This window comes from Panicum virgatum, chromosome 8K (assembly GCF_016808335.1).
Source record: "Panicum virgatum strain AP13 chromosome 8K, P.virgatum_v5, whole genome shotgun sequence".
Lineage (NCBI taxonomy): Eukaryota > Viridiplantae > Streptophyta > Magnoliopsida > Poales > Poaceae > Panicum > Panicum virgatum.
In genome coordinates, this window is record NC_053143.1 from 51,042,824 (window position 1) to 51,070,472 (window position 27,649).

General features: G+C 47.4%; 2 protein-coding genes and 1 pseudogene across 2 annotated transcripts; 1 reads left to right on the forward strand and 2 right to left on the reverse strand.

Moving 5' to 3' along the window:
* The first annotated feature begins 3,270 nt into the window (after positions 1-3,270).
* On the forward strand, positions 3,271-4,236 carry LOC120645924 (receptor-like protein Cf-9 homolog). Its single transcript, XM_039922634.1, has one exon. It carries the CDS (start codon positions 3,271-3,273, stop codon positions 4,234-4,236), a length of 966 nt encoding a protein of 321 aa, XP_039778568.1.
* A 5,902-nt stretch (positions 4,237-10,138) lies between these two features.
* Positions 10,139-11,041, reverse strand: LOC120646393. Its single transcript, XM_039922974.1, has 2 exons — positions 10,588-11,041; positions 10,139-10,483 (listed from the first exon to the last, which is right to left on the reverse strand). Exons 1-2 carry the CDS (start codon positions 10,931-10,933, stop codon positions 10,437-10,439), a joined length of 393 nt encoding a protein of 130 aa, XP_039778908.1. The 5' UTR covers positions 10,934-11,041; the 3' UTR covers positions 10,139-10,436.
* Positions 11,042-16,498: 5,457 nt separating this feature from the next.
* On the reverse strand, positions 16,499-27,162 carry LOC120645925 (annotated as a pseudogene).
* Between the last annotated feature and the right edge of the window lie 487 nt (positions 27,163-27,649).

The window sequence follows — 27,649 nt, forward strand, 5'->3', positions numbered from 1 at the left end:
CTATTTTGTATTGTAGACGCACTGTAACTACATTGTATACAGAGACAAGTTTGAAATAGACAATGGGATGAGAAAAAGTCTATATAACCCCCTGAAGTAGGTGTGGTCGTCTACGTCACCTCTGAACTACAAAACCGAATATCTTACACCCTAAAGTATTGAAAACCAGACAAATAACCCCTCAAGCGGTTTTGCTAGGTGGTTTTGATGATGTGGCAGTAGGGCCCGCATGTCAAGTATTTAGGTTTGTCTAGATAACCCCTAGACTAATTTTGTGTTTAAATGACACCTCCAGCTATCTCATTTGGTCTGAGTTACACCTTAATAAACGGGATAGAAAAAGAATGGTCTTGGTGAGGTTGCTCATGTGCTGTTTGTCAAGAAGCAGGGTACCCGCGGCGGATCGAGACTATGACGCTCTGCTGCTGCAGCATCCGTGTATCTGTGTTCCTATTCTTCCTAGCCACATCTCTACTACAAGCAAGCCGCCACCAGCAGCCAGATACGGAGAGAGAGGTTGCTGTTGAAACGCGGTCGTCGATGGATGGATGGATGGATGGACTTATTAGTCCAGATGATTCAAAACCTTCCCTTGTTGATTTCGTCAACAAACGTTAGCTACGACTAGCGCACTACGGTTCTTTCTACGTTGATCTTTCAAGCTAAGGCTGCCTAACCCACACCCACCCGGACTAAACGTGGAATATGGGTTCCTCCCATACTCTTTCAGTCTTGCTCGCTCCTCCTCTCCTTATAAACCTAGCTTGCCTCTCCATCCATCTCGGGTGAATGAGCCCATCGACTAGTACAGCGGTCAGCTTCAATTCAGAGTCACCGTACGTACCATCCCTAGCCAGCTTCATGCCATGTTTGGCAGCCATCCTCTTCTCCTCCATCCTCCTCGCTGCCAGTGGCCGAGGAGCATGCCTTCTTCGATGCCAGCAGGAAGAAACTGATGCCCTGCTGCGCCTCAAAGCCAGCTTCCGCTTCTACTACTACGACAGGCTTCCGTCATGGAAGTCACACACTAACTGCTGCGCCTGGGAAGGCGTAACATGTGGTGACGATGGCAGCATATCATCGTCGGGATATGCCGCCGTCGTCACTGCTCTCAACCTCTCCTCTCTCTACATCTCGGGTAATCTCAGCTCATCACACCTCTTCAAACTCACCTCCCTTCGATTCCTCAGCCTTGCTTACAACAGCTTCGATGCAAGCCCATGGCCAGCTCTTGGATTCCAGCAGCTCCCTCATCTCCAGTACCTAGATCTCTCATTCTCTGGCTTATCTGGTGATTTGCCCATCGACGACGGCCAGCTCTCCAATCTAGCCACATTAAACCTCTCTGGCCTCCATATAAAACGTTTGCCCTTTCAGTCTTTGATTGCCAACCTTGGCAGCCTCCAAGAGCTAACTCTTCATCATGCCAACATTTCTGTCGTCAGTCCCGCCGATTCGGCGCATGCCTCTTCCACCACCAATATCGCGCCATTATCATCAGGTCTCAAAAGGCTAAGCATCAAAGATTGTACTATCACGGGCGGCCATCTTTGCAGTGTTCTTACCGATCCCCGATTTCTTCCCATGCTTGCTAATTTAGTCACGCTAGACCTCTCAGGCTTTGATTTTAGAAATTTCAGCCTCCATGCCTTGATTGGCAGCCTTAGTAATCTCGAAAATCTACATCTCGAAAATGTAAACATCTCGGCCACCGCCTGCCCAAGTCCAAGGCCTTCTTCTACCAATACCACATCAGGTCTCAAGGATCTGTTGATGATGGACTGCACAATCACTGGTGGCGATTTTAATACTGTTCTTGCCAAGCTCCCGTTTCTTTCCACTCTGAATCTCGATGGCACCAAATTCAGTGGCCCTCCTCCCGTGCTAGAACGTTTTGCGGAGCTCTCGTCGTTGGCCATCCTTAGCCTTGCAAGCTGTGGGCTGACAGGGACCTTCCCTTCCTTGATATTTCATATGAAAAGCTTGATCTCCTTGGATCTATCATGGAATGAGAATCTCCGTGGAGAGTTGCCGGAGTTCGTACAGGGTAGTGCGTTGCAGATCTTAGATCTCTCTAGAACTAAATTCTCAGGGGAAATACCGGAATCTATTGGTAACCTTCGAAACCTGACATTGTTGGGCCTTTCGGATTGCCAATTCCATGGCCCCGTCCCACCCTTCACCCAATGGCCGATGCTTTCGTCGATTTACTTGTCAGGTAACAACCTAACTGGTTCATTACCTTCAGATGGCTACCTTGCTCTACGTAACCTAACTGCAGTTGATCTTAGTAACAACTCCATTAGTGGAGTGATACCCGCATCTTTGTTTTCTCTCCCTTCTTTGGAGTTTTTGAGTCTGTCCCAAAACAATCTCACCGGAAATTTTCTGTTGCATCCCAACATATCTTCTAATTTGACATTGTTCATTGATCTTAGCAATAACAGACTGCAAGGACCAGTCCCAAAACTATTGTCGGAGCTTGTAGGTATGAATTGGTTGGATCTTTCGTCAAATAACTTCACTGGAAATGTGGATCTAAGCTTTATAAAGAATTACAAGGAGCTTGACTATCTATCACTGTCATATAATATGTTATCTGTTGTAGAGGAAGGTGGCAATCAGTCCTATGCAGAATATCCAATTATTTGGTCACTGAGCTTGGCATCATGTAATCTAACATACGTCCCAGAATTCTTGATGCACCTAAGATCGACTAAAGGGTTGGACCTCTCAAACAATAATATTGGTGGACACATACCCGATTGGATATGGGGAACTGGAGAATTTTCACCCTATAGCATTGATCTCTCACACAATTTATTTACCAGTGTTGCTACAAATCTGTCACATAGCTCGGTTATTGATCTGGATCTCCATTCCAACAAGATTGAGGGGGTTATCCCACTACCCCCATCGGGAACAAATCGATTGGACTATTCCAATAACCATTTCAGCTCTTCTATCATCCCTGAGTTTTGGTCACACGTTGGCTCTGCCATTTCCTTGTCATTGGCACACAATAGCCTTAGCGGAGAAATTTCCCATTTGATCTGCAATGCAACTGATATCGGAGTTCTAGACCTTTCATTTAACAATTTGAGTGGATTAATACCACTTTGTTTGTTAAAACATAACAAGGCCCTTGAGATACTCAACTTGAGAGGTAACAATTTCAATGGATCCTTGCCGCATGACATCGGCGAGGAATGTGCACTTCAAGTAATAGATCTCAATGGCAACAAGTTGGAAGGGAAGGTGCCGGTGTCAATGATCAATTGTGCCAAGCTAAAAGTCATAGACCTAGGAAACAACTTGATCATGGACATGTTCCCAGAGTGGCTTGGTGTTCTTCCTTTGTTGAAAGTGCTTGTCCTACGGGCAAACCAGTTCCATGGTACCATTGATCACTATGGGTTGCACCCCTTCTTTACAGAGCTGCAGATTCTGGACCTTTCTTCAAACTCTTTTAATGGAAGCATACCTATAGGATTCCTCAAGCAGTTGAAAGCTATGATGGTGGTTTCTTCACAAGTTTCCAGCACGTATGTTGAAGTTGTGGCATCAGTAGCAGCATCTCCAGATTACCAACCAAACTACAGGGAGTCAGTCACGGTCACACTCAAGGGGCAAGAAACAACTCTGGTACAAATACTTTCAGTCTTCATGTCCCTTGATCTCTCCAACAACAAATTTGAAGGTGTCATCCCTGACGAGATCGGTGACTTAAAGTCTCTCAAGGGGCTCAACCTATCCAAGAACTCCTTCATCGGCGGGATCCCTCCCCGGGTCGTGAACATGGTGCAGCTGGAGTCACTTGATCTCTCCTTCAACCAGCTTTCCGGAGAGATCCCTCCTGCCATGGCACTCATGTCATTTCTTGAGGTGCTTGACCTCTCCTACAACCACCTGTCAGGGATGATACCACAGTCCAGCCAGTTCTTAACGTTCCCGGTCACATCATTTGTAGGGAACGATGGGTTGTGTGGGAAGCCGCTTCCACTACTGTGTGACGTGAGCCAGGCACCCTCAACTGCTGCTACACACGTCTCTTCTTCATCTTCTAAAGAGTTCAACTGGGAAATTTTGTCAGTTGAGGCAGGGTTCCTTTCAGGCTTGGCCATCGTGGTTCTAACCACATTGCTATGGGGCAACGGGAGGATGTGGGTGTACCAGCAAGTGGACAAGCTTCTGTTGGATGCTCTGCATCCATGGATCCGTGGCCATCACCACTAAAATGGATTCTTGCACGTACGTATGTATGCTTCATACGGCTGAAGGGGAATATTTGTCTATAATAAGATAGAATGGCAGTGTTCTAGTATTGTAAGCTTTGACCCTGTTTTTCCTCACAAGAGGAAACAGAGAAGAGACAAGTGATGTAATAGAAAGGTTCAGTTCAAAGCAATTCTAAATCGTGCTGGACTGCAGCTGCCGCTAGAATGGTGGTTGGAAGACGGTGAACATGATGATGTCATGTGATCCTGTATAAAATTACCAGAAATAATTACTAATACAGCAGTTAGTAGGTTCTTACTTGGCTTTAAGCTAGAATTAGCAGTGCTGGTGGGTCAGAGTTTGGCAGAACTGAAATTCAGATTTTTTTTTTGTTTTGGGTGAGGAATTCAAGCAGTTATTTAAGTATTTCCGAAGAAAATGTTATGAGATGATGAGACGAGATGTGATGTGAAACTTGTGACACCCAAATTTTGAGCCCTTTTTTAAAAAATTTTGCAAAATAAAATTTTGAGTTTCAAAGTGATTTCAAAATTTCTTAAACCCTTTATAGTTTAAACCTTTTTTTGAAATAAAAACATTTCAAAAAGTGTTTCAAAAGTTTTTGAGTGCTCTTTAAGTTGTTTTGGCTTAAATAAAATTGGTTGTGTTTGTGTGTGGCCAAAACTTTTCAAATTTCAAACCAAATTTGAATCCAAACTTCTTTTGAAAAAGATTAAACCCTAAACCCTAAACCGGGCCGCCGCCCACCCTTTCTCCCTGCATGGCCCAGCGCTGCCCGCGCCTCGCTCCCCGCCTGGGCTGCGCGCGTCGGCCCGCACGCGCGCGCGCACTCGCCAGCCCGCCCGCGCCAAGCCGCCTCTGCCGCTCCGCTTTCTGCCTTCGCGCCCGCACTCGCCCTCCAGCACCGTCTTACTCCTCCCCCATCTCCTTCCTCTCGCCGGCCGGCCCCTACCTCCACGCCCGGACACGTGTCCCACCGAGGCGAGCCCGCCCTCGCCTCCCCACGCTCGGCCCCCACTTCCTCACCCTAGCCCCTACCTAACCCGAGCCGCGCGCCCCTCTCCCTCTCCCTGCTCGCGCTCGGCCCCTACACCGCACCGCCATTGATGGTCAGTGAGCTCCCCGAGCTTTCCTCGCCCGAACCGCCTCTCCTTGGCCTATAAATGAGACCCCAGCCCTCCTGCGCTCCTTTTCGCCCCATCCAAGCCGCGCCATTGCCCTCCACCGAGCTCAATCGCCCGTACCCCCTTCTTCCCTCCCACCGGCCGCCTCTGCGCCACCGCGCGATTGGCCGCCGTCAACCCTGTGTTGCCCAAACCGATGCTCAAGTGAGCTTCGCCTTGCCCCCACCTTGCTCCTAGGCCAAACCCGTGCCCCTAGGGCCTTCCCAGGGCCGGAACACCGGCGCCGGTGTGATGCCGCCGCGCGCCGCCAAAGCCTCGCCATGGCGAGCTCAGTGCTGCCCCAGCCAAACCCCGCGCATGCCTTGACTAAGCTTTCTGCTATCCCGCGCTAGCACCCCGAACCTTTTAACCCCGAAACCGAGCCCCGGCGAGGCCCGAACGCGCACGCCGACGAGTTTTGCCGCCGCAGCGCCGCCCCGCTGCTGCGCTCGGCGCTGCAGCCCCTGCAACCCCTAGCTAAGGCCCTAGGGGGATCACCCATGTCAACCTGAACCTCCCAGACCCAAGCCCGTGCCGAAACGACCACCGGAGCACCGTTTACGGCGAACTCTGGCGAGCCTCCGCCGCGCACCGCCGTGGGGATGAAATCCCGACCCCCAGCGCCGCTGCCCCGCACGTGCGTTCGATCTGGGCCATCCAATCCAGAGCGGGCGCACGAGATTAAAACATACCGGTTCGCCCAGGGAAGATTTCTAAAGGGCCCCGGAACTTTTGGAAATCAACCCGCGGTCCAGCCCAGTTCAAAAATAATTAGATCCGAGCCCCTGACTTTACGGTTTAAACCCTGAGCTTTTAAATAATTGAACCCGCCGTCCTCGGGCCAAGTTTTACAAGCTGACCCTCTAGAATTAAATTTTAATTACGTTTAGGTCCCTAGTTTTTACAAAAACACCCCTAATACAACTTTTTCAAGGTTTAAAACTTCCCTAAGCTATAACTTTCACAGATTTCATCCAAATTTGATGATTCTTATCTCTAAAATCAAGATCTACACAACTAAATCAATTTTACTTAAATAAAAGTTATTTTCATAAGTTGTTTGATTTGTTTGATCGTGTTCGTCCGATTAGTTAGTAACGTTCGACGTTCGCGCGTAGGTTCAAACGACGCCGAGTTCGACGACGACCCAGAGGACCCGGATTACATAGAAGATCAAGCCGAAGAATTTGAAGGCAAGTCCTATCACCCCCTCCTTGATCATGTTGAACCCAATTTTTCATAAACATAAAATATGACCAACTTTAATGAACTTATGCATGTTATGTCTTTTAGAATGTTTTTCTCCTCACTAGAGGTTACCCAAGTTTATTTAAGCCACTCCTTGATCTTGATCACCCTGATCCCTTGATAACCCTAGGCCAAAAATATTATTTGAAATGCTTAGGCTATGTGCTTAGCGACCGCAAAACCTTCAAAAATAACTTTTCTCGTGTGAGTTCAAAAATGGTTTTAAAATTGTTTTGAGCTGGGAAAGACATGGCTATGCACCTACTTTGTGTGTATGCTACGGAGAGTCTGCCCTAGCATATAAGGATTGTCGTTGTGGTCGTCACCTAGCATATATTTTCGTGCAACCACATGTCCGACCTAGGACGGACTTGGTCACGAACCCATAGGCTTAAAGCCGCAATTCACCTAGAGGCAGGGTGCAACGGACACCAGGAGCAGACCTGGGACCTGTGTGGCGTACCAGAGTCTAGCCTCGCATGGGACCTATGTGGCGTACCATGTCGTAAGCTATATGAGATATCCTTGAATTGCCGTGTGCCAATTTTGGGCCCTGGTGGTTCCGTGGTGATTGTGGGCTCTGTGTCCTATGCGTGTGCGGGATCGAGTTGTGCTTGACGCAACTCAAGCACATCATGTGGGTAAAGTGTATAAACTTTGCAGAGGTTAAACCTATCCGGATGGCCGTGCTTGCGGTCCGAGCTCGGGGATCTATATCAACTGACACCCACACAGAACCCTTTTAAAGTCTAATCATTGTGACTCACCATAGCATGCCTGATACCGCAGGCACGGCTATCCGGATAGGTTTAACCTCTGCAGAGTTTGTACACTTTACCCACATGATGTGCTTGAGTTGCGTCAAGCACAACTCGATCCCGCACACGCATAGGACATAAAGCCCACAATCACCACGGAACCACCAGAGGCCCAAATTAGCACACAGTCAATCAAGGATATCTCATATAGTTTACGACATGGTATGCCACACAGGTCCCATGCCAGGGCCAGACTCTAGTACGCCACACAGATCCTAGGTCCGCTCCTGGTATCCGTTGCACCCTACCTCCAGGTGAGTTGCGGCTTTAAGCCTATGGGTTCGTGACCAAGTCCGTCCTAGGTCGGACATGTGGTTGCACGAAATACATGCTAGGTGATGACCACAATGACAATCCTTATATGCCAGGGCAGACTCTCCGTAGCATATGCACAAAGTAGGTGCATAGCCATGTCTTTCCCAGCTCAAAACAATTTTAAAACTATTTTTGAACTCAAACGAGAAAAGCTGTTTTTTAAAGTTTTGCGGTCGCGAAGCACCTAGCCTAAGCATTTGAAATAATAACTTTTGACCTAGGGTTATCAAGGGATCAGGGTGCTCAAGATCAAGGAGTGGCTTACACAAACTTGGGTAACTCTTGGTGAGGAGAAAAACATTCTAAAAGACACAACATGCATAAGTTCATTAAAAGTTGGTCATATTTTATGTTTATGAAAATCTGGGTTCAACATGATCAAGGAGGGGCGATAGGACTTGCCTTCAAACTCTTTGACTTGATCTTCCACATAGCCCGGGTCCTCTGGGTCATCGTCGAACTCGGCGTCGTTCGAACCTACGCGCGAACGTCGAACGTTACTAACTACTCGGACAAACACGATCAAACAACATATGAAAATAAAATTTTATTTAAGTAAAACTGATTTGGTTGCGTAGATCTTGATTTTAGAAAATTTTACAAACAAGAATTATCAAATTTGGATGAAATATGTGAAAGTTATAGCGTAGGAAAGTTTTAAACCTTGAAAAAGATGAACCAAGGGTGTTTTTGTAAAAACCGGGGACCTAAATGTAAATAATACTTAATTTCCGAGGGTCGGCGTGTAAGAATCGGCCCGAGGACGGCGGGTTCTATAATTTAAAACCTCAGGGTTTAAGCCGTAAAGTCAGGGGCTTAGATCTAATTATTTTTGAACTGGGCTGGACCGCGGGTTGATTTCTAAAAAGTCTAGGCAAACCAGTATGTTCTAATCTTGCGCGTTGATCTCGGATCGGACGGCTGAGATCAACTCTAGGCGGCGGTGGCTCGCCGGAGTTGACCGTTTTCGGTGCTCCGGGGGTCGAAACGGCTCGGGTTTGGATCTGGGAGGTTCCACGCGTCATGGGTAATCCACCTGGGCTACTAGCGGGGCTCGGCGAGGCTCTGGGCAGCTCGGGCATGAGTTGCGGCGGCTCTGCGCGGCGGAGCTCGCCGGCGCAAGCCGTTCAGGGCGTGTTCGTGCCGGTTCGTGGGTGCTAACGGGTCAGAAAGTTTCTACGGCGCAGCTGCGAGCTCGCCACGGCGAGGTCTCGGCTGCGCGCGGCGGTGTCACGCCGACTTCGGCGTTCCATGGAGGGGAGGGCCTTAGGCTGCTTTGGAACTAGCCTAGAGGCAAGTGCAGGTCACGGCAAAGCTTACCAGCTAGCTGGGCAGAGCAATGCGGGGCGCCGGCGGCCAATTGCGCGGTGGCGCAGAGGCGGCCGGAATGCGAGGGGGTGGCGGCGTGCGCGATTGGGCTCAGTGGGGGGCGGTGGAGCTCCTGGGCTGGGGCGAAAAGGAGCACAGAGGGGTTGGGCTCCCATTTATAGGCGAGCTAGGTCGGTTCGGGCCGGGGAAGGAGCTCGGGAAGCTTCCCGGCTCCAATGGCGGTGGCGGTGTAGGGGCCGGGCTGAGCAGAGAGGAAGAGGGAGGGACGCGCTGCTCGAGTAGGGTAGGGGCCTGGGTGAGGAGTGGGGGCCGGGTGAGGTAGGGGTGAGGCGAGCTCAGGCTCGAGCTCAGGCTGTCAGCCACGTGGCCCGAGCGGCGGTAGGGGCCGGGCGCAGGAGGTAGAAGAAAGGAGGAGGGCGGCCGGGCGTGGGCGCTGGGGCGAAGGCGGCTTGGCGAGCGGCGGAGGCGGCTTCGGCGTGTGCGCGGGCCGGAGCGCGCGGGCGCGGGGGAGTGGGCTGGCGCGGCGCGGCCCAGGCGGGGAGGGGAGCGGGCAGCGATGGGCCAGGGGAGCGGGCCGTGCGGGGGGAAAGGGAAGGGGGCAGCCCGATAAGGGTTTTAAGGTTTAAACAATTTCTAAAGGAGTTGGATTTCAAATTTGATTTGAATTTTGAAGAGTTTGGGGCACACAAAAGCACAACAAATTTTATTTCAACCACAACAACTCAAAGAGTACTCAAAAACTTTTGAAACACTTTTTGAAATGTTTTTATTTTCAAGGAAAAAATCTAAACTACTAAAGGGTTTAAGAAAATTTTTAAAGGGGTTTTGAAACTTCAAGATTTTTTTTTTGCAAAATTTTTAAAGGGCTCAAAATTTAGGTGTTACAGTAATAGATCCTCCCTCCTCTCTGTCTGATCCCACCCCACTCTGTAGAGTCTACAGTGCATCTACAGTGTCTAAATAGTGTATGCCTCACCATATGCCCTGCGCCATTGTACATAGCCTCATAAACAATGACAACTAAAATATTCCACAGATCAACCAATCTATTGCAGAACCATTCCACGAAATATTCTTCATGACTTTATAGTCAGCACGTGATGTTATCATATCAAGATCAGCCAAAACAAAAACCTAGAATAAGTTTGCACTGTCACACAATTGTCTCTCCTAGCCAATCACACCGTTGACTACAGCGTCAAGGCCTCCAGCACAGCAAACCGGCAGCCAAATCGCAGATACCCCGAGGGCCAAGGGTGATCCTACCACAAGCCAACGGTAGCTTCCCCTCCCTCTTGATTTTGGAGGGACCATGCACTACTGTTCATGCATTCGTGGTTGGTTCTTCGTTTTTAGATGCCCTTTCCAGTGCTGAAGAAACAGAAGAAGAAAAAGACATGAAAACAGCATCAGCTGATCTGAAATCTCACTCATTTCTGATGGTGTTGGCAATTGAACCCGCTGTAGTGTAGTACCTGGAGTGCAGAAGCTGACATATGGAACAAGATTGTAGAAGCCAGGGCCGTCTCCGACCTTGTTGATCCGACCAGTCTGTTGATCAACGGAGAAGAAGCCGTCGACCGTGCCCACCAAGATGACGCCAAGGCCATGGGCAAACCCGAGCAAATCGATGACGGGGAGCAGTGCCTTAAGCTCGATCACTCTGCCCTTGGTCCATCCCGTCGTCGTTCCCACCATGTCCCAGAGGCAGAGCCTGTAGCCTTCTTCCATCCTCGCGAACCCAAGACGGCCGCCGTCCTCCGTCGTGGTGAGCACGATGCGCTGGTTATGGGACGCCGGGGGCAGGTGGAGCACGGACATGTGGCGCGTGCCCAGATCGTATCTCAGAACCCTGAACCTCCTCTGCAGAACGAAGTGGAGCGCGTTCCCGGCCAGGGCGCCGCGCGCCGCATCGACGTGGTCACCGGCTCACCGCCACCGATGGCACCACGGTGCTGCTGATGAGGAGGCGGAGGAGGCGCCGCGTAGGTCGGACGGCTCAACGCTTCTGGCTCAGACGACGAGTAGACGCAGGCGAACATCCCCTCGGCATCCGTGCCCACGACGACGACGCGGAAGGGCCCGTCGTCGTCGTCGTTGTCGTCGTCGCAGAGCAGAGCAGCGCGGCGTTCCAGCTGCGCGGGGGCCGCGGCAGCACGGGCCCCGGGAGGTCAAGGTGGTGGCCTGCGCCGGCGGGGGCAGAGTACGGGTCCCAGACGGCGAGGCGGACCGTCGCGGGAGCCTCGGCGGCGCGCTGGAGGAGGACGCGGCCGGCGCGGGCGTCGAGCGCGTGCCAGCCGCGGCGCGCGGCAAGGGGCGGGCACGAGGGCGCGGTGCGGACGAAGCGCGTGGACAGGGCCTCGGCGCGGGTGCCCACGAGGCGGGGCACGTCGTTGCAGAGGAAGCCCAGCATCGGGGCGGGGCCGGCGCGGTCGCGGAAGCGGCGGCGGAATGGCCGGGCCGAGACGAGGCGGCACCAGGGATTGCAGACGAGCGCGGCGCAGAGGAGGCGCGCGGGGTCGTCGGGCGGGGTGCGGAGGAGGATCTCTTCCACGACCTCGTCCGGCAGCGCCGGCGGAGGGCGTGGCCTTGACGGCTCCTCCATGGTTTGGTGGAAGCCAAGTGCGACACTCCACTCCACTGACCGCAGGGAAGGTGCAGGCAGCCGGCTGATGATGATGGAGTGCATTGGGACTTTGTTGTAGGGACAGCTGAGCTGACTCGTGAGCAACTGCACCAGCGCTCGTGCGGCAATGCTTTTGCTTTGCTTAGATAAATACTAGTAACATGCAAAGATATTAATCTAGTCTTCATTTTGAGGGTTAATTAGAGCAAGATAACAATAATTCACTAAAACTTATCCATTTAAATGTAAATTCCAAAGAAAAACATCTTGCTCATTTTGTTAGAAAAGGTATTACTTATACATGAATACAAATATTTCCACTCCGTTATTTTTTGCCTAATTTCCAAGACTAGTTATGGAGAAGGTACGCAAACTTATGCATAAGTATCTTGTTTACATCGCATGATATTGTATAAGACATGGTGCTTTTCTTGCAGGGTTGTATTTTCCTACCAATAGTCCTCCCAAAACCTAATTTGAGAATCATTCTTCATTACAAAGGTTCCAAAGCAAAGGGGCGTTCTATTTGCATTCATAAAACTAGCCCAAAATTGTCAACCCCCATGTTTCCATTGAATGGCAAAAGTTTAGCGGTCGGCGAGCGGCGGCGGGCACGAGGTGAAAGTGATCGGGTGCTCTAGCCTAAGAGGGGGGGTGAATTAGGCACTAATAAAAACTTAGACCTATGGCTCCAACTAGTTTGCACAAAACTTAAACTAAAACATGCTATCTAGATGTGCAACTAGGTTGTTCAAGTGTAAAACCCCTATCCCAAAAGAGTTTAGCAACCTATAGCCTTTCCTATTAAGAAACTATTCTATGAAAGTAAAGGCACACAAATTGCTAGTATGAAATGCGGAAGCTTAAAGAGCGGGATAGGAGATAGCAAACTCTTGACGCGGGTGTTTATCCCGTGGTTCGGTTAGCCACAAAGGCACACCTACATCCACGTTGTTGTAGCACTCACTAAGAGTATTGCTACTCGGCCACCAAGTCTCTTCCGTGAACACAATCACGGTCAACTTGGCCCCAGGTTCCACTAAGGAGCTTCTCCACAAAGGATGGGGGTCTCCACGTCCCCCGCACAAAGATGTCGTCGCCGCTCCACACCAAGTCGGAGGGTCGATGACGTTGCCGGCGAGCTTCACGCTCCAAGGTGCCGGCGCACCAAGCTCTTGACTTGGTTCGCTAATGAACCACAGCACAAAGGCTTGAAGCCTTGCAATCTCACTCACTAAGAGCTAATCCTATACACAACACTTTTCAAAGTGTGCTAAGGGCTAAGGATATGATCTTGATGCTTTTGTATGGCTTGGAGATGTTCTTGGGTGTGTGTGGGATGTCCAGCAACTCCAGCAAACTTCAAATGGCCGGGGTGAGGCGTATATATAGGCCACCAAATCTTGTAGCCGTTGCTCTAACGGTCAGCTGAAAATCTGCGTACCACCGGAAGAACCGATGCCTCTGGCAGGGGTAGCGTCGGTTCTTCCGGTCACTCATAAACCGAAGTAGCCGTTGAACTCCTGACAGCTGACGCAGTGACCACCGGTTGAACCGATGCTTTGCACCGATGCTTCACCGGTTCAACCGGTGATGAAGGAATCTTCTCCTGGACGCTGACGTCATTACACCGGTGGTATGCACCGATGCACCGTCGGTTGAACCGGTGCTGAAGAAACTTCTTCTGGACACTTGACATCGTCTCTGGTACAAAGGACGGCCAATGCACCGATGCCCTTTCTTGGACCGTCGGTTCAACCGGTGCCTAAAGGCTGACTTGGCTTCGATTCCATCCTGCACCAAACATCATGGCGTCGGTTCTTCCGACTACCACCGGATGCTCCGATGCCCATGGCGTCGGATCTTCCGGTGCTTCTGATCCGAAGAGCTTTCAGGGCGCTGCCCTGAGACCCGCGAGGGGCGGCTCCCCCTCGACCCCCGTCCGCTAACCGGTTAGCGGAACCCCCGTAGGGGCGGCCCTTTGGGCCTTACTATGCCTATCTTCTCTTTCTCTTTGTCATCACTTGAACCTAAAAGCCTGAGAATGATCATCTAAACAATCATATTAGTCCAAGTGTTGTGTTGTCATTCGATCACCAAAATCACTCGAAATGGCATAAAAGGTACTATGTTCGTTACACGAGGCCACCACGGTGCGGACGAAGCGGGCGGAGGTGTGGAGTGACAGGTCGTTGCAGAGGAATCCCATCATCGGGGCGCCGGGGTCAGGTCGGTCGCGGAAGCGGCGGCGGAAGGCGGGGTCTGACGCCATGCGGGACCAGGGCTTGCAGATGAGAGCGGGGCGGACGAGGCTAGCGGGGTCGTCCGCCGGGAAGCGGAGGAAGATCTCTTCGACGATCTCGTCTGGCAGCGACGGCGGAGCGCTTGGCCTTGGCCTTGGCGGCGGCGGTTGTCCCTCCTCCTCATGCTCCTCCTCCATCGTTTGATCTTGATCTGATCTGCTGGGTCGGTTACTCGTACTTGCACAGAGGCCAATTGACTGACCAGTGCGAATGTTTAATAGTAAAGATGCCAACTTTTTTTTGTCAAAAAAAAAAACACACGACGGAGGTGCCTCGTGCGTGTCCATGGCAACGACCTGTCCCGCCGCACCTTCTCCGCCCCGTGGCCTCGTGCCCGCCCCTCGCCGGCCGCGTCCTCCTGCGCCGCACCGGCGTGTGCGCCGCGCGGGCCCGCCTCGCCGTCTGGGACCCGCTCACCGGACGCCGCCGCGCTGCTATGCGACAACGACAGCGACGGGCCCTTCCGCCGCGTCGCCCTCGTGGGCACGAACGCCGCGCGGGCCTTCACCTACGTCTACTCGTCCGCGGCCGCGGCGGAAAGGTGGACGTCAGCATGCTGGGCCCCGACGGCATCCATCTGCTCGGCTTTGTCGACGCCATTGGCTCTCCATTTTGGTGGGCACAGGCGATGGCTTCTTCTCCATCGACCAAAAGTCTGGCTGGCCGGATCAACAAGGTTGGAGACGGCCCTGCTGCACACTACACTAGAGTTGTTCCCTATACCAGCTTCTACACTCCAGGTACACTCTGCTTCTGCATGCAACAGCTTCAGTTGCCTACGCCACCTGCAGCGAGCAGCTAGGATTTCAGCTGATTATTTACTGCATGAATGGATTTAGATATTAAGAAGGATTATGAGTTTATTATGTTTGGATCAGAATGTATGGCCAGATGTTTCTGATTATTGTAGGATTTTCTAAAATTTCTCTTTTTTTTTTAAACTTTCAATTAGTAATAGTAAGATCGAGCATGGAAGGGCAGGCAGACACAGTCATTGGTTAAAATCAATATGACCTCATTAACGTGACGAAGTAAGCATGCATTATACTAGTAATTTTGAATGGAGGGAGTAGCATCGGCATCATATCACAGTAGTGCTAGTAGCATCTATCGATACGTACAGATTGTTAAGTCTCGCATTCAGATTCAGGTACACTGTATCTCATCAGGGATGCATGTGTGTAGTATGCCCTGCATTTGCAATCCACAGACATCGTGCCGCACGTGTGTCTTTGCATTGGGAGCGCATGACGGAGAAACATGTGTCGTGTATATATGCTTAATTTGCCTGAAGAGTCAAAGTAACCAGTCTTAGAAGAGATGTGAGCTAACCATCTCCAACGTTCCCCCCAAACCTCCCCCTGGTAGGGGGAGCTTCAGGGGAAATTGGTGGTCTAACGGCTCCCCTAAAACTCCCCCATATAGGGGAGAGTTGAACCTCCAGAGGGAGATCATAACTCCCTCTATATTTTAATCACGTTATTTTTTTATGATAAAAAATTTATTTGAATTCCATAACTTGATAACAATATATATTATGGTAGTATAAATACAATATATTTTTTTTAAAATTTAAAAATAATAAATAAATGATTAATGAATGAGGTATAGTATATAGAGAGAATGGATATGGGAGAATGGTTGGAGAGGAGGATTTATAGGAAGTAGTAAAATATATTAAAAAATACGTTTAGAGGGAGTTGGATAGAAGAATGGTTGGAGATAGCCTAAGTAGATCGATCGAAAAATATGACAAACGTCCAAGATACATATTAAGAAATCTGTATGTACGTACCTTTTAATTTGTTGTGCTACATGTAACAGCCCCATAGTGGGCGCTTTGGTAGGTCGAGGCCTGTTTGTTATTTTACTTTGACTTAAGTGTCTTCCACGTTTTTTTAAGGAGTGCCATGTCTTTTTGACTCGAGTGTTTAACTATTTCATACCCCTCATCTACCATAACTAAACCTCGAGATCCTAGGATAGAAGCACATGGACCCACACCGTAGATTAATCTCAGATCAGAAATAATGGAGCCATGAACAGAGGTTGGAGGGCACTAGATTAGATTGCATGATGCTGACACCAAAGATCTGGTCCACACCTGGAGATCAAGAAAGGCCATATTTGATTCGTTTAGAACAGTGAGAATCGCCAAGTACAAATCCACCCAAGTAACTAAGCAAGTCAATAGTTCTTTACCAAAGAAAAAAAACAGCCGATGGCATGGTTGCATTCCCATCCCATGCCATGCCAGCTCAAGAAGGACGAGTGAAGACGCAGAAAACGATGGACAGTAACAGGACCTTTTTCCTGCTCCATTGTCCTTTGAAACCATGAATGTATTCTTGTGCTGATACGGCGCTAAAAATTGATCAAAATGTTTTCAGTCTAAGTAAATCGCTTTTTGGAAGAAATCTGGAAGAGAAGAAAGCTTTAGAATGATTCATTGGCAAATTAGAAAACAACCTTATCCTTTCACCTCAAGTAGAAAGGGAGAAAGTGCAATTGCTGGCAAATAATTGGAGGAGGCACCATACACACTGAATCTAATATATAGTGAACACACATGGATGACAGGAGCTTAAGTATATAGGGGAAAGTGGCCGAACGCAACAGAGTAACAGCTAACATACATCAATTATACATGTGGCTATGCATCGAGCAATGGATGATAGGAATCAATACTCACATTGACACATGAAGCGTATGCAAGCTCTCATTGAAACAAACCACAGAAGTACCTGACCTCAGCAGCCATGGCGATGGAGGAGGCCAAAACCAAAAGTAAAGGAACTCAGTAGGCCATAGCAGCCATGGCGATGGAGGAGCCTGTAAGAGCAGCGTGAACACTGCTAGCGAAGAGCGCGAGGTCGCCGGGTGTATGGCAGCTTCGCGGCGCGGGGCGGCACGGTGCAAGGAGAGGGAGAGAAAAGCGTAGGCCTGTTGTGGTCGTAACCTGCGAGGCGAGGAAGGTAAGACGCGGCACCTGACACACGGCACATAGTCAAGAATTTGATTAAGGCTATGACTCCTTGGTTCCTATTTGAGGTGAGAAATTCTGCTGCATCCTCGCCGATAATATATCGAGCTCAAAAAAACATTTTCGAACTGCTCATAATTATAGAAAAAACAGATGATTAGGTGGGTCGGCTGTCACGAGAACGAGGTGATGTTTACCTGGTTGCTTTTGGTGGAGGACTGGAGGTCATGGACAAGGGCTGGCGTAGTCCGATCCTTTGGTGATAGTGTCCCTGGATGCCATCGTGCCAGAGTTTGGATTCCACGCTGAGCCGGGGAGACGCAGATCCACGCAACCACACCCGACTAGGAAGTGCTTCCTCGGACAAGATCTGCTAGAAGTGAGGACGATGGAAATGCAAGGAGCCCGTTGGCCAAAAATAGTTGAGCACCCTTGGTTTGGATTGAACGATCTGGGCGGCACAGATGGAAGGGATGGCGTGGATCAGTACCGTAGTAGGCTAGTAGCCCGTAGTCTGTGTTACATGAATATTTTTTTCCATTCCTATGTTGCTAATAAGCAGGGTGCAGGGTCATTATCATTATTTTTTTATTCAAGTTAGTTTAAATGGTATTGCTATTTAAAATTTTTATTTACTGCTACTCCATTATAAGAACGAAATTGCCATTTCAAAGTGAATAATGTACAAGGAAATCTAGACTTGTATGTATAGAGAGATACCTTGTCTCTAATGTGAGCCAGCTTCTTGTTCTCCACTAATTCACACCACTGCGCCAATTTTGGGGCCCCCGCAATTCCTAGTTGTTCAAGCCTGACGAGCTTCTGTATGCTCTCTGGCAGAGACTCGATGCTCTCGCACACGCTGATAATAAGTTCTTTGATGGAAGCGAGGTCGCCCAGCCATTCTGGAAGGGCTGCAAGTCTTGGACACTTATGCAAATACAGACACTCGAGGGATTGCGGTAGTGTTAACATGCTTCCACAATTAATTAGCAGCAGCTTCTGTAGGTAAGCGAGTCGCTTCATGCTCTCCAGTGGTGCCTCTAGACCTGGGTACTTTGATATCTTCAGTATTTCAAGACATGTGAGCTCACCCAACCATTTCGGAAGTTCCGTATGAGCACCGTCTTCCAGATACAGTGATTTGATGTAGGAGAGGTCACGGATGATCTCTTGTGAGCTGCTCGTCACATAAGTGCAGCACGTGATTGCTAAACAAAAGGTGGGAAGGAGGTGGTGAAACAACCTCCACTGTTCCAAAGGTACTGTTGGTCCAGTGATAAAGCCCCTCCTCTCCCCCACTCTAACACCTGGGTTTTAGGTTGGTCCAGTGGCTAGAGGGGGTGGTCTAAGTTGGTACCAGAGCCAGGTCCCGGGTTCGAAACCCACCGGCCACGCATTTCTTCCGCTGCGCGATTTCCCCTGCGGGGTTCGCTGAGACCAGCAGCCAGCAGCCACAGGCGCGGCGCGGCGCGGCTCGCTCACCGTAGGGGGAATGTTGGTCCAGTGATAAAACCCCTCCTCTCCCCCACTCTAACACCTGGGTTTTAGGGTCGGAGTGGCTAGAGGGGGTGGTCTAAGTGGTACCTTGCTGTATTTCACCGTCAGAAATTCTGGACAAGCATTATAGGAAGCTCCGGGTATTCCACAACTTTCCCATTGTGTGGGTACTTCCATTTTCCCTTGCCAAAGTTCCTTACATTTTTCCCTTGACGGCAATAATGCAGCAAGGTCGATTTCCCCCTCCTCATCCCATGATGACAGCACATTATCGCTGTTCTCTATCCTCCATCTCTCAGTTTTAGGTGGGCATGGTTTCAATCTCAACTTGGGGCAATCACGAATTAACAAATCCGTAAGGTGGGGGAACATAAATTCCTGCATATCATCCTGACCATAGGAGTAAGTTGTGCTCCACACTTCCAGATTTTCCATTTGGCATAGGTGAAATTTCGTCAGTTCACGAAAGGCTCCCAGTCCGGCACAACAGAAACCCTCTTCAATTGTCGTAATGCTGTCCATTCCTCCCATAACTAGCTCTTTTAGTCCCGGTAACTGACCGAGTGGTGGTAGGCTGTTGCATTTACGTAACTCCCACAATACAATTTTGGTAAGATGAGGAAGATACCACATAATACCCATAACCCAGGTTGGGAAGCTCACACTTTGATAACCTCTTAGGTCAAAGTAATTTAAAGTCTTTGGTGGCACTAGTTTTTCCAACACTTCCACGTCCTCCACAGACCTCTGAGAATCTCTAGTCCACTCAAGATTCAAATATACAATCTCCTGTTTTTCATTTAACTTTATACTGTCGACCTCATCTGCAGACATCACATTCTCAAGCTTACTTATGTGCAACTCAGGTGGATTCACATGCCATAGGTAACCAATATTACTGGTAGATTCACCATCATTAGCATGGACCTCAAAGTATGGCAATCCAATATTGCTCTTGGATGGAGGGATTGTAGACTTATCAATACGAGGGTAGCCAGCAACATTTAAGATCTTCAGGCTATCCATTTTAAGCATACATTCTGGAAGCGTCACAAGGTCCCAGCAACCCGAGAGATCCAGCGTATGCAGCTTCCTGAGGTTGCCAATGCTTTCAGGCAATCTGACAAGACCTGAGTTGTCAGACCAGAACAAATGCACTAGATTGGGAAGAGTGCAAATACAATTAAAAAAACTTAATATCTCATCTGGCCTCCGATTCCGAAAACATCCTGATACACCTAAACATCGGAGTTCGGTGAGACTCCTGATGACTTCTTGCTGAAGCACCGAAACATATATTGGTCCAGGACTAAGAGTATATGATAAATTCAAATGTTGGATATTGGTAAGACCATCAAAAGATTTTTCTGTAATTACGATCCGCCAACTATGTGATAAGTCTAGATGTACCAAGTTTTTGAGGTTCACAAATGATTCTGGGAGTTTGCACATCCTCTCACAATTTGAGATATCAAGATGCATTAGACCTTTGATTTCACCAATTGAATCAGGCAGTGCTGAAATGTTAGACCCACTTAGGTTGATGTAAATTAATTCTGACAGTTTGGTGAAAGAGTACGGGAGCATTTCACTTTGAAGCCTTGGAGCATTTAGATACCTCAAATGAACCAATTCACCGATAGATGCTGGCAAGTAGCCTATGTGGCACCCACTTACATCCATGACCTGTAGGGAACGTGAAGGTAAAAATGCATCATCTTCTAGCGATTGCAGGCTATGATCTCGAAAATGCAGTGCCCTTATCATGACAGGTGAATCTGTCAATGACTTTAGTGGCTTGCCACAATCAGTGAGCCATGCATATTGGTAGCCACGTCCTCCAGTATTGCTAGCATCCAGAATTTTATCAACAACCAGTAATCTTGCCAGATCATGTACAAGATCGTGCATGGTGAACAATGTGAGGCCCTTCTTGTATGCTCGAGAATTCTGTATCACAAGTGCATGCTAGTGTTAGATTTCTCAGTCCAGGTAAATCAATTGTCCCTATTTGAATGCATGAAGGATTATTAGGATGCACAAGATGGTTACCTTTTTGTTGATTGTTTTTATGAAACAAATAAATTATTCAAGAGAGGTAAATACAACAACATTAACATAGCCTTGTAGTCCCAAGTAAGTTGGGGTAGGCTAGAGTTGAAACCCAACAAGTCACCAAAAGGAGAAAGCAAGAGAAAGGGAGGAAAAAAGCTTTTGAGAGAACTAAAAGGGAAAAGGCCTAAGCACGGTTTGGGCACGTGGATAGCTTCTTTCCAAGCACATCTATCCAAACACAATTCTCTTGGGATATTCCACTCCTTCAAGTCCCTTTTGATTGCCTCCACCCATGTCAAGTTTGGCCGCCCGATACCTCTCTTCACATTATTGTCCCATCTTATGATGCCTCTATGTAGGGCTGGAAAAAAAAGCTCGAAGCTCGCGAGCCAGCTCGGGTTCGGTGCGGCCTGGCTCGGCTCGGATAGGCTCACGAGCCGGAGCAAGCCCGAGCCAAGCCTGTTTTTTGGCTCTCCAAAGTAGCGAGCCGAGCCGGCTCGTGAGCTTGGCCTAAGACAGGATATCATAAATTTACCTTGTAGATTTTGTTTTTAATTGAACGACAATCAATTGATGACGATACTATTTCATATTTAGTTGATATGGTGACTTATTATTTGATACAATCTCTCAATATCATTTAATATGTATATGGATAAATCTTTTTAAGAATAATGTCCTTGTTACACATGTGGCTCGGGAAGGGCGGGCTTGGTGCAGCGGTAGAGCCTACCGTTTGCAACCGGAAGGTACTGGGTTAGAGCCCCAGCCTCTGCACATTTGTGCGGGAAAGGCTTGGCGCTTAAAACAACCCTTCCCCAGATCCTGCGCAGTGCGGGAAGCCTACGGCACTAGGTACACCCTTTTTTACACGTGGCTCGCGAGAGGGCTCGAGCCGGCTCGCGAGCCTAGAACGAGCCGAGCCGAGCCTGCTGTCCAAGCTCAGCAAAGTGCCGAGCCGAGCCTGGCTCGACTCGTTGCTCGACTCGTTGCTCCACTGAGCCGACCAGCTCGACTCGTTTCCAGCCCTACCTCTATGCACTGGTGTCTCTAGGGATCTCCGTTGGACATGCCCAAACTGATGTAGTTTATTGATTGGTAGATGGGTATCAGATAGATCTGTGACTCGCCCTCCCTTGGAGGATTTGAGCTGCACTTCTTTGATCTATTTTCTGCTTGTCTAAACCTAGGACTCCTTGGCTGCCTTTATAGGTCAGGAGCCTAACAAACTCCCTAACAAATCTTATCTAAATAACTAATCCTATCTTATCTCCTAACAACCTTATCTCTCTAACAAACCAAATCTAAATAGATAACTACTACCAGCTGCCATGCCATAACACTTTTCCACCCCTTCAAGACAGCTCATCCTTGAGCTGGGATTTTTGAAATGAAGGTTAAGCAATACTAACGGCAGCGAACAAATAGAATTGAGCAGTAGGCTGCTGAAAAATACTGATGTAGCCGAGTGTTGGTGAAGATGGCAGCATGGTAGAGAAGATCATGCCACAAACAATGATTGGCTCACACCGCAGCACCGTTCCTCTTTCCTTCGCAATGCAGAGAAACGGACTTGCCTGCTCTAGCAGAAATAGTTGTGCTGCACCATGGGAAATAGAAGTGGAGAGGCCTAACTGCATATCAACACCATCAGCAAGCTCTGCACTGGCAGTTCGGCCTCACCACCGAGCTTGGGGACCATGTGGTTGGTGCCATAGCGCAGAACTGAGAAACCACCCGTCACTTGTGTTGCTTTGTGTGGCCTGCTTGGCGAATTAGTGGGGCTGCTGTAGGATGTGGCTAGGTCCTGGGGCGGCGGACAGGGTGTGGGGGCTGGCCATGTCATCGCATGGGCAAAGGGGGTTGACGCAATGCGAGATCCGATTCTTCCAGCCTGGATGTCGCACACCCAACCGATGCATATACACGCGGCGTGGAGGCCGCGAACAACCAGGGCCGTGTGCGGTGAGGGCATGGCGAAACCAGGCGGCACGCTGAGGGCCGCGCATGGCATGGCGTGAGTTGGATCGTGGCTGCGCTACGTAGAGGCTTGCACAGGACAACGCAGGTCGTGAAGTGAACTTGCATTGAGGCGAGTGGGCGGTGGGCGAAGAGGGCAAGGTGAAGGCTTGCCCACGATGGTGTCGCCTTCAATTCCCTGCTCTACGGTACCTCGGGATGTTGACGGGGGCAGCTTCACTACAGTCGTGGTGTCAGCATCAAGGCTGACAGCAATGGTGGTGCCAACGAGGCAGATGTTGTCGACGATGGGGGCGATGTTGACGGTAGCAGCGGCAATAGGCACTGTTGCCGGAGATGGTGCTGGTTTTGTAACCATATCATGGAGATCAACTAGCATCACATGAATTGGTGGGTCCATAGATAACCAATAAGAAATTAATTAAATTATACCCCAACATGCTTCAAGATTCGTGCATATTTCTAAAAGAGGACCATCGAAGCATTTCTCTTCTAGGAATTGTTGGTAAGTTGCGAGTTTATATACATAGATGTTTCAATTCATTATAGGCCTACTATATTCACGTTATGATTGTACAAAAGATGCATAGAATATGTTTTTTTTTAATTTTGAAAGAAAAATAAAAAAGTTCAACTGCAGTAGTTCCATGTAATAAAAAAAACTCACCTTGGGTGAAACTGGATGTTGAAGGAAAGACAAACCTAGGAGTTGCACAATATACTTCTCGCAAAGCTGCATGCCTGAGAGTAATTTTGTTGGCTTGATGAAACTCAAAGAAATCCATTGGTGAATTAGATCTTCTTTGATTATCTCATGACCTTTTGGAAATACTGCGCAGTATGTAAAGCATGACATCAAGCATGGAGACATTTTGGTACAACTTAACTTCAAGGATGCAAGAACATGATTTGGTAAAGTGGCATCCTCTGAAATATATTCATTCCAGATTTCACTGTCTTTGACTTCCATCCACTGATCAAGTTTCATGGGCTGCAACATGAATCCAAGAGATTGAGCTGCCAAAGCCACACCTCGACACTTCAAAGCAATCTCCTTCCCTATATCCATTAATTGTTCTTTGTCATCTCTAGCTTCAAAGCTGCTTTTTTGTTTTATTATGTCCCAGCACATGTCATTTGTCAAGGGTTTTATCTGGTATGGTTCAACGTTAGTACTGATATTATCTGCAACATGTTTACTACGTGTGGTTACTAAAACAATTGTATTGATACTGTCACCAAGATTTAGCATATCCTTCAAATTATTCAATTCAAATAGATTATTTTCCCATAGGTCATCTAAAATAATTAGAATCTTCTTTTTACCAAAAAGTAATTCCATGAGGCAACTACGTATCATCTCTACTTCATCAATTTGGCTCTCCTTTCCAGATAGCTGTGAAATTATAAAGTTGCCGACTTTATTCATGTCAAATATTGGAGACACAGAGGTCCATACTCGAGAGTATGATTTGAAACATGTATCATTGTAAATCAATTTTGCAAAGGTTGTCTTGCCAATGCCTCCAATACCATATATAGGAAGGATTGTGATCTGTTGTTTCATGCTCTGAAGTAAAGAGGCCATTATTTTCCTTTTCTCTTCTTTTCTCCCTACAATGAATTCTTCTCCCATATATAATGAGTTTTCCCTTACATTGGCAAATTCCACTTCATCATAACTAGAGCTTGTCATCAAGTTGTTGAAATCTTGTTTTTTATGTGTGATATCAATATCATTGCTTTCCATTCTCATCTTCATCTTCTCATCTATTGTCATTTTGGGAAAAGGTTTGTGATTTGTCTTCTGGGGACCCTGCAAGATTTCAATTGATTTTCAATCTACTAGAAAATGAATTGCGAATGATCCATAAATTTAGTCAATTATGGCATATTGTCTCTAAGGTGACACTAAAAAAATGAGTGAACAGTGTTAATTCAATAAAATATTAAAATAGTTTGAAAACACAAATCAATTTCATGACGGGTCCGATAGCATCAGTATTATGTTGTCAAATCCTATAATTCTTTATAAATTGGATATGAAATTTAAGAAAGCCTATTTATTAAAACAAAATACATTGTGGGATCGGAGACTGTTGCAGCATAATCACACACCATCAGTCCATATCATCACAAATTCACAATGCCTTCAGTTTTGGCCGAGGGCATTAATCATTTCTACCATCAGGTCTGTAAAGACACTTAGGGCATGATTATGACATAGGTAGCTACAATGGGCTCACAATTTAGATGTATAGTTAGCTCACATAAATTAAGGCACATAACAATTTGTTCTATACGCTAAAAACTACAATCTAGCAAAAATAACCCTACAGATTATTTATATTTGAAATAACAACACTTGTTTACACAAAATAATCATATTAATTTACTCTTTTGGCCAAATAATTTAGTTCTTAAACAGCGAATCTCGAATTGTAGTTTCATGTGAATATTATCATATTTGAGTATGGAGATATTAAAAATATGTATTTTGATTGTAGTCAAAGAAAATTTTCCGCAACAATGGGGTTGATTTTTCCTGCCAAAACATTTTTTGGCACTGAAGTATCAGGTTTAAAGAAAAAACTGTGATTTATTATTACTTTCTTGAACCCTAACCATTCCTAACCAACTAAAAGATTATTCTAAGATAAGAGAGACCAAGTTTGCAAATGTAGTTAAAATATATAATGTACTAATGTCCCATTATATGCCTTTATAAGGGAAGAATTTACTCAAAACTAAATAATGATTTTAAGTACCTTGCCACTATCAGCTTCAAGCTGATTTAGCTTATGGACGATCTTCGATATATCAAGCCTTTTCTGGGTATCTTGCTCCACGCAGTTCAATGCTATCTGAGTGCATGTCTCTACTTGGTGGCAATATGCTTCAAACATGGAATCGCTCGATGTGTCCTGCAACCTGATCCTCCAATTTGTTTTTACCTGGGGAACCAAACTGTCAAGCCAGGATGCTACGACTCAAATGTAAATGTGACGTCATTAGATTGTAAAATTATTGATCTTGTTAAAGATAAAGATTGTTTCTCACTAGATCAATAAACTTGTCACCAGGCATGTTTGCACATGTATGGTAACCATCAGGTCCCGAAATTATCTGTATCATTAAGACACCCAAGCTGAATATGTCGAATTTTTTTGAGATTTCACCCGTCAATGTATTCTGGTGGCTGGTACCCACTGCATTGCATCACATGCAACAATTTTGTAATACCCATATTTCAGTTGAATAGAAAAGGGATAACTGCACTTGAGCCATTCAACTTACAGTGTTCCTAAAGGACTTTTTGTGGTCCGAGTTAGTTCTTTATCACCAAAGATCCTCGATAGACCAAAATCTGCAAGCTTTGGTACCATGTTCTTATCTAATAATATGTTGGCAGGTTTTAGGTCCAAGTGATGAAGAGGTTTCTCCAGTTCATCATGCATATGTTTTAAACCCTCACAGGTCCCTTTAATAATCTTGTACCGTGTGTTCCAGTCAAGTCCAGAAAACTCATCTGCAATAGAATTACAAAGGGAGTACTAATCAAACATAAATATACAGAACACTTTCCTTGCATGACACAATTAAGATGCTCATAAATGATACCGGAAAGATGCTTTTGAAGGCTTCCATTGTACATATACTCAAGGCAAAGCGCTCTATGTGTCTCTTCAACGAGCACTTGTATTCCATTGAACTCCATAGATTTTTGTTCTATCTGATAGCAATAGCCATAAATGTTGGAATATAAGTAAATTGCCCACCTCTCCCCATCAGCTTAAGCTTTTGGGTTGAATTAGTTGGTGCATGCAACTCAATATGGTATCAGAGCTAGAGGTCTCGAGTTCGAATCCTGGTTAGCGCAATTAAATAAAATAATTGATGCTCGCTCCTATTCCACGTCTGAGGCCTGAGGGAGCCTCCACGTGAGGGGGAGTGTTGGAATATAAGTGAATTGCCCACCTCTCCCCATCAGCTTAAGCTTTTGGGTTGAATTGGTTGGTGCATGCAACTCAATAATAAAGTCGTACAATGTTTTCATGTTGAAGCTTAGTGAGGTTATAGAACTCGTTTTGAAACTGCTTATGGCCAAGATCGGCGATAGTATCACGAAGAATCTTCACAGCAACATGGTCACCATTTTTGGTCAACCCCTGTTGAAGATATGTTGTTAGTGATCACTCAATAAATGTCGATTTTCATTTTTTTTTCCCTATGTACTGCCTACTTATCATTTGATATTTGAAAAAGCAGGGGGGGCGGGGACAGGCACTGGATTTGGTTTGATTGCTATTGCGTACTGCTACCAAACCACAATACGGTATATGGGAACTTATTTTGTTTGTGATAAGCTAGCTGCCCGCATTGCAGCAAGATCATGTGATGTAGGTATGTATACTGTTTGGAAGCACCGTATCTAGTTTGGTCAGTGTGTACTTAATTTTCTCTGTTGAAACTAGCATTCCAATAAAACCGTACCTTGTAAACCACTCCAAATGCTCCTTCGCCAAGTTTCCGGTCCTCTGAGAAACCATCTGTAATTTCTTCTAATAATTGGAATGGCACCTCCTCTGGTTCCATGTGTTGAGGAGGTTCCATGTGTTGATGTGCTCTGCAAGTTGCTCTCCTTGTTACTTTTCCAGGTGGTATAAATAAAAAAACATTTCCTATTAAAAAAACTGATTTGAACAGAAGAGAGCGGCATCCTGCATATTATATACCTAGGTCTACTTTATTTCCTTTTCCTCGGCAACCAGATGGTGTACGTGAGAACCTCCTCCACAAGCTAGAATTTTAAACATGGATCAGACGAACTTATGATGATGGATCAGGCGGCAGCAGCACCTGGGACTGGGATTGGGTCTAGGGGAGAAGCAATCGGCCTTTATCCAGAAGCTATGCCCAGTGCAAGCAACGGGATGATGATGTTGATGGATTAAGTGCAAGATTAAAAAAAAGGAGCAGCACCCGTACCGTACGAGGCGGAGAAGACCGGGGAGGAGCCGGCGGTGCCCGCGCGCGGAGGAGGCCGGGGAGGAGCCGGCAGCGGCGAATCCGAGGGAGCGGAGGAGAGG

Coding starts and splice junctions, on each gene's coding strand:
- LOC120645924 (XM_039922634.1), top strand. CDS start 3,271: ATGATCAATTGTGCCAAGCTAAAAGTCATAGACCTAGGAAACAACTTG.
- LOC120646393 (XM_039922974.1), bottom strand. CDS start 10,933: ATGTCCGTGCTCCACCTGCCCCCGGCGTCCCATAACCAGCGCATCGTG. Junction 10,484..10,587: donor TGTCAGCTTCTGCACTCCAG/GTACTACACTAC, acceptor CTGTTTCTTCAG/CACTGGAAAGGGCATCTAAA.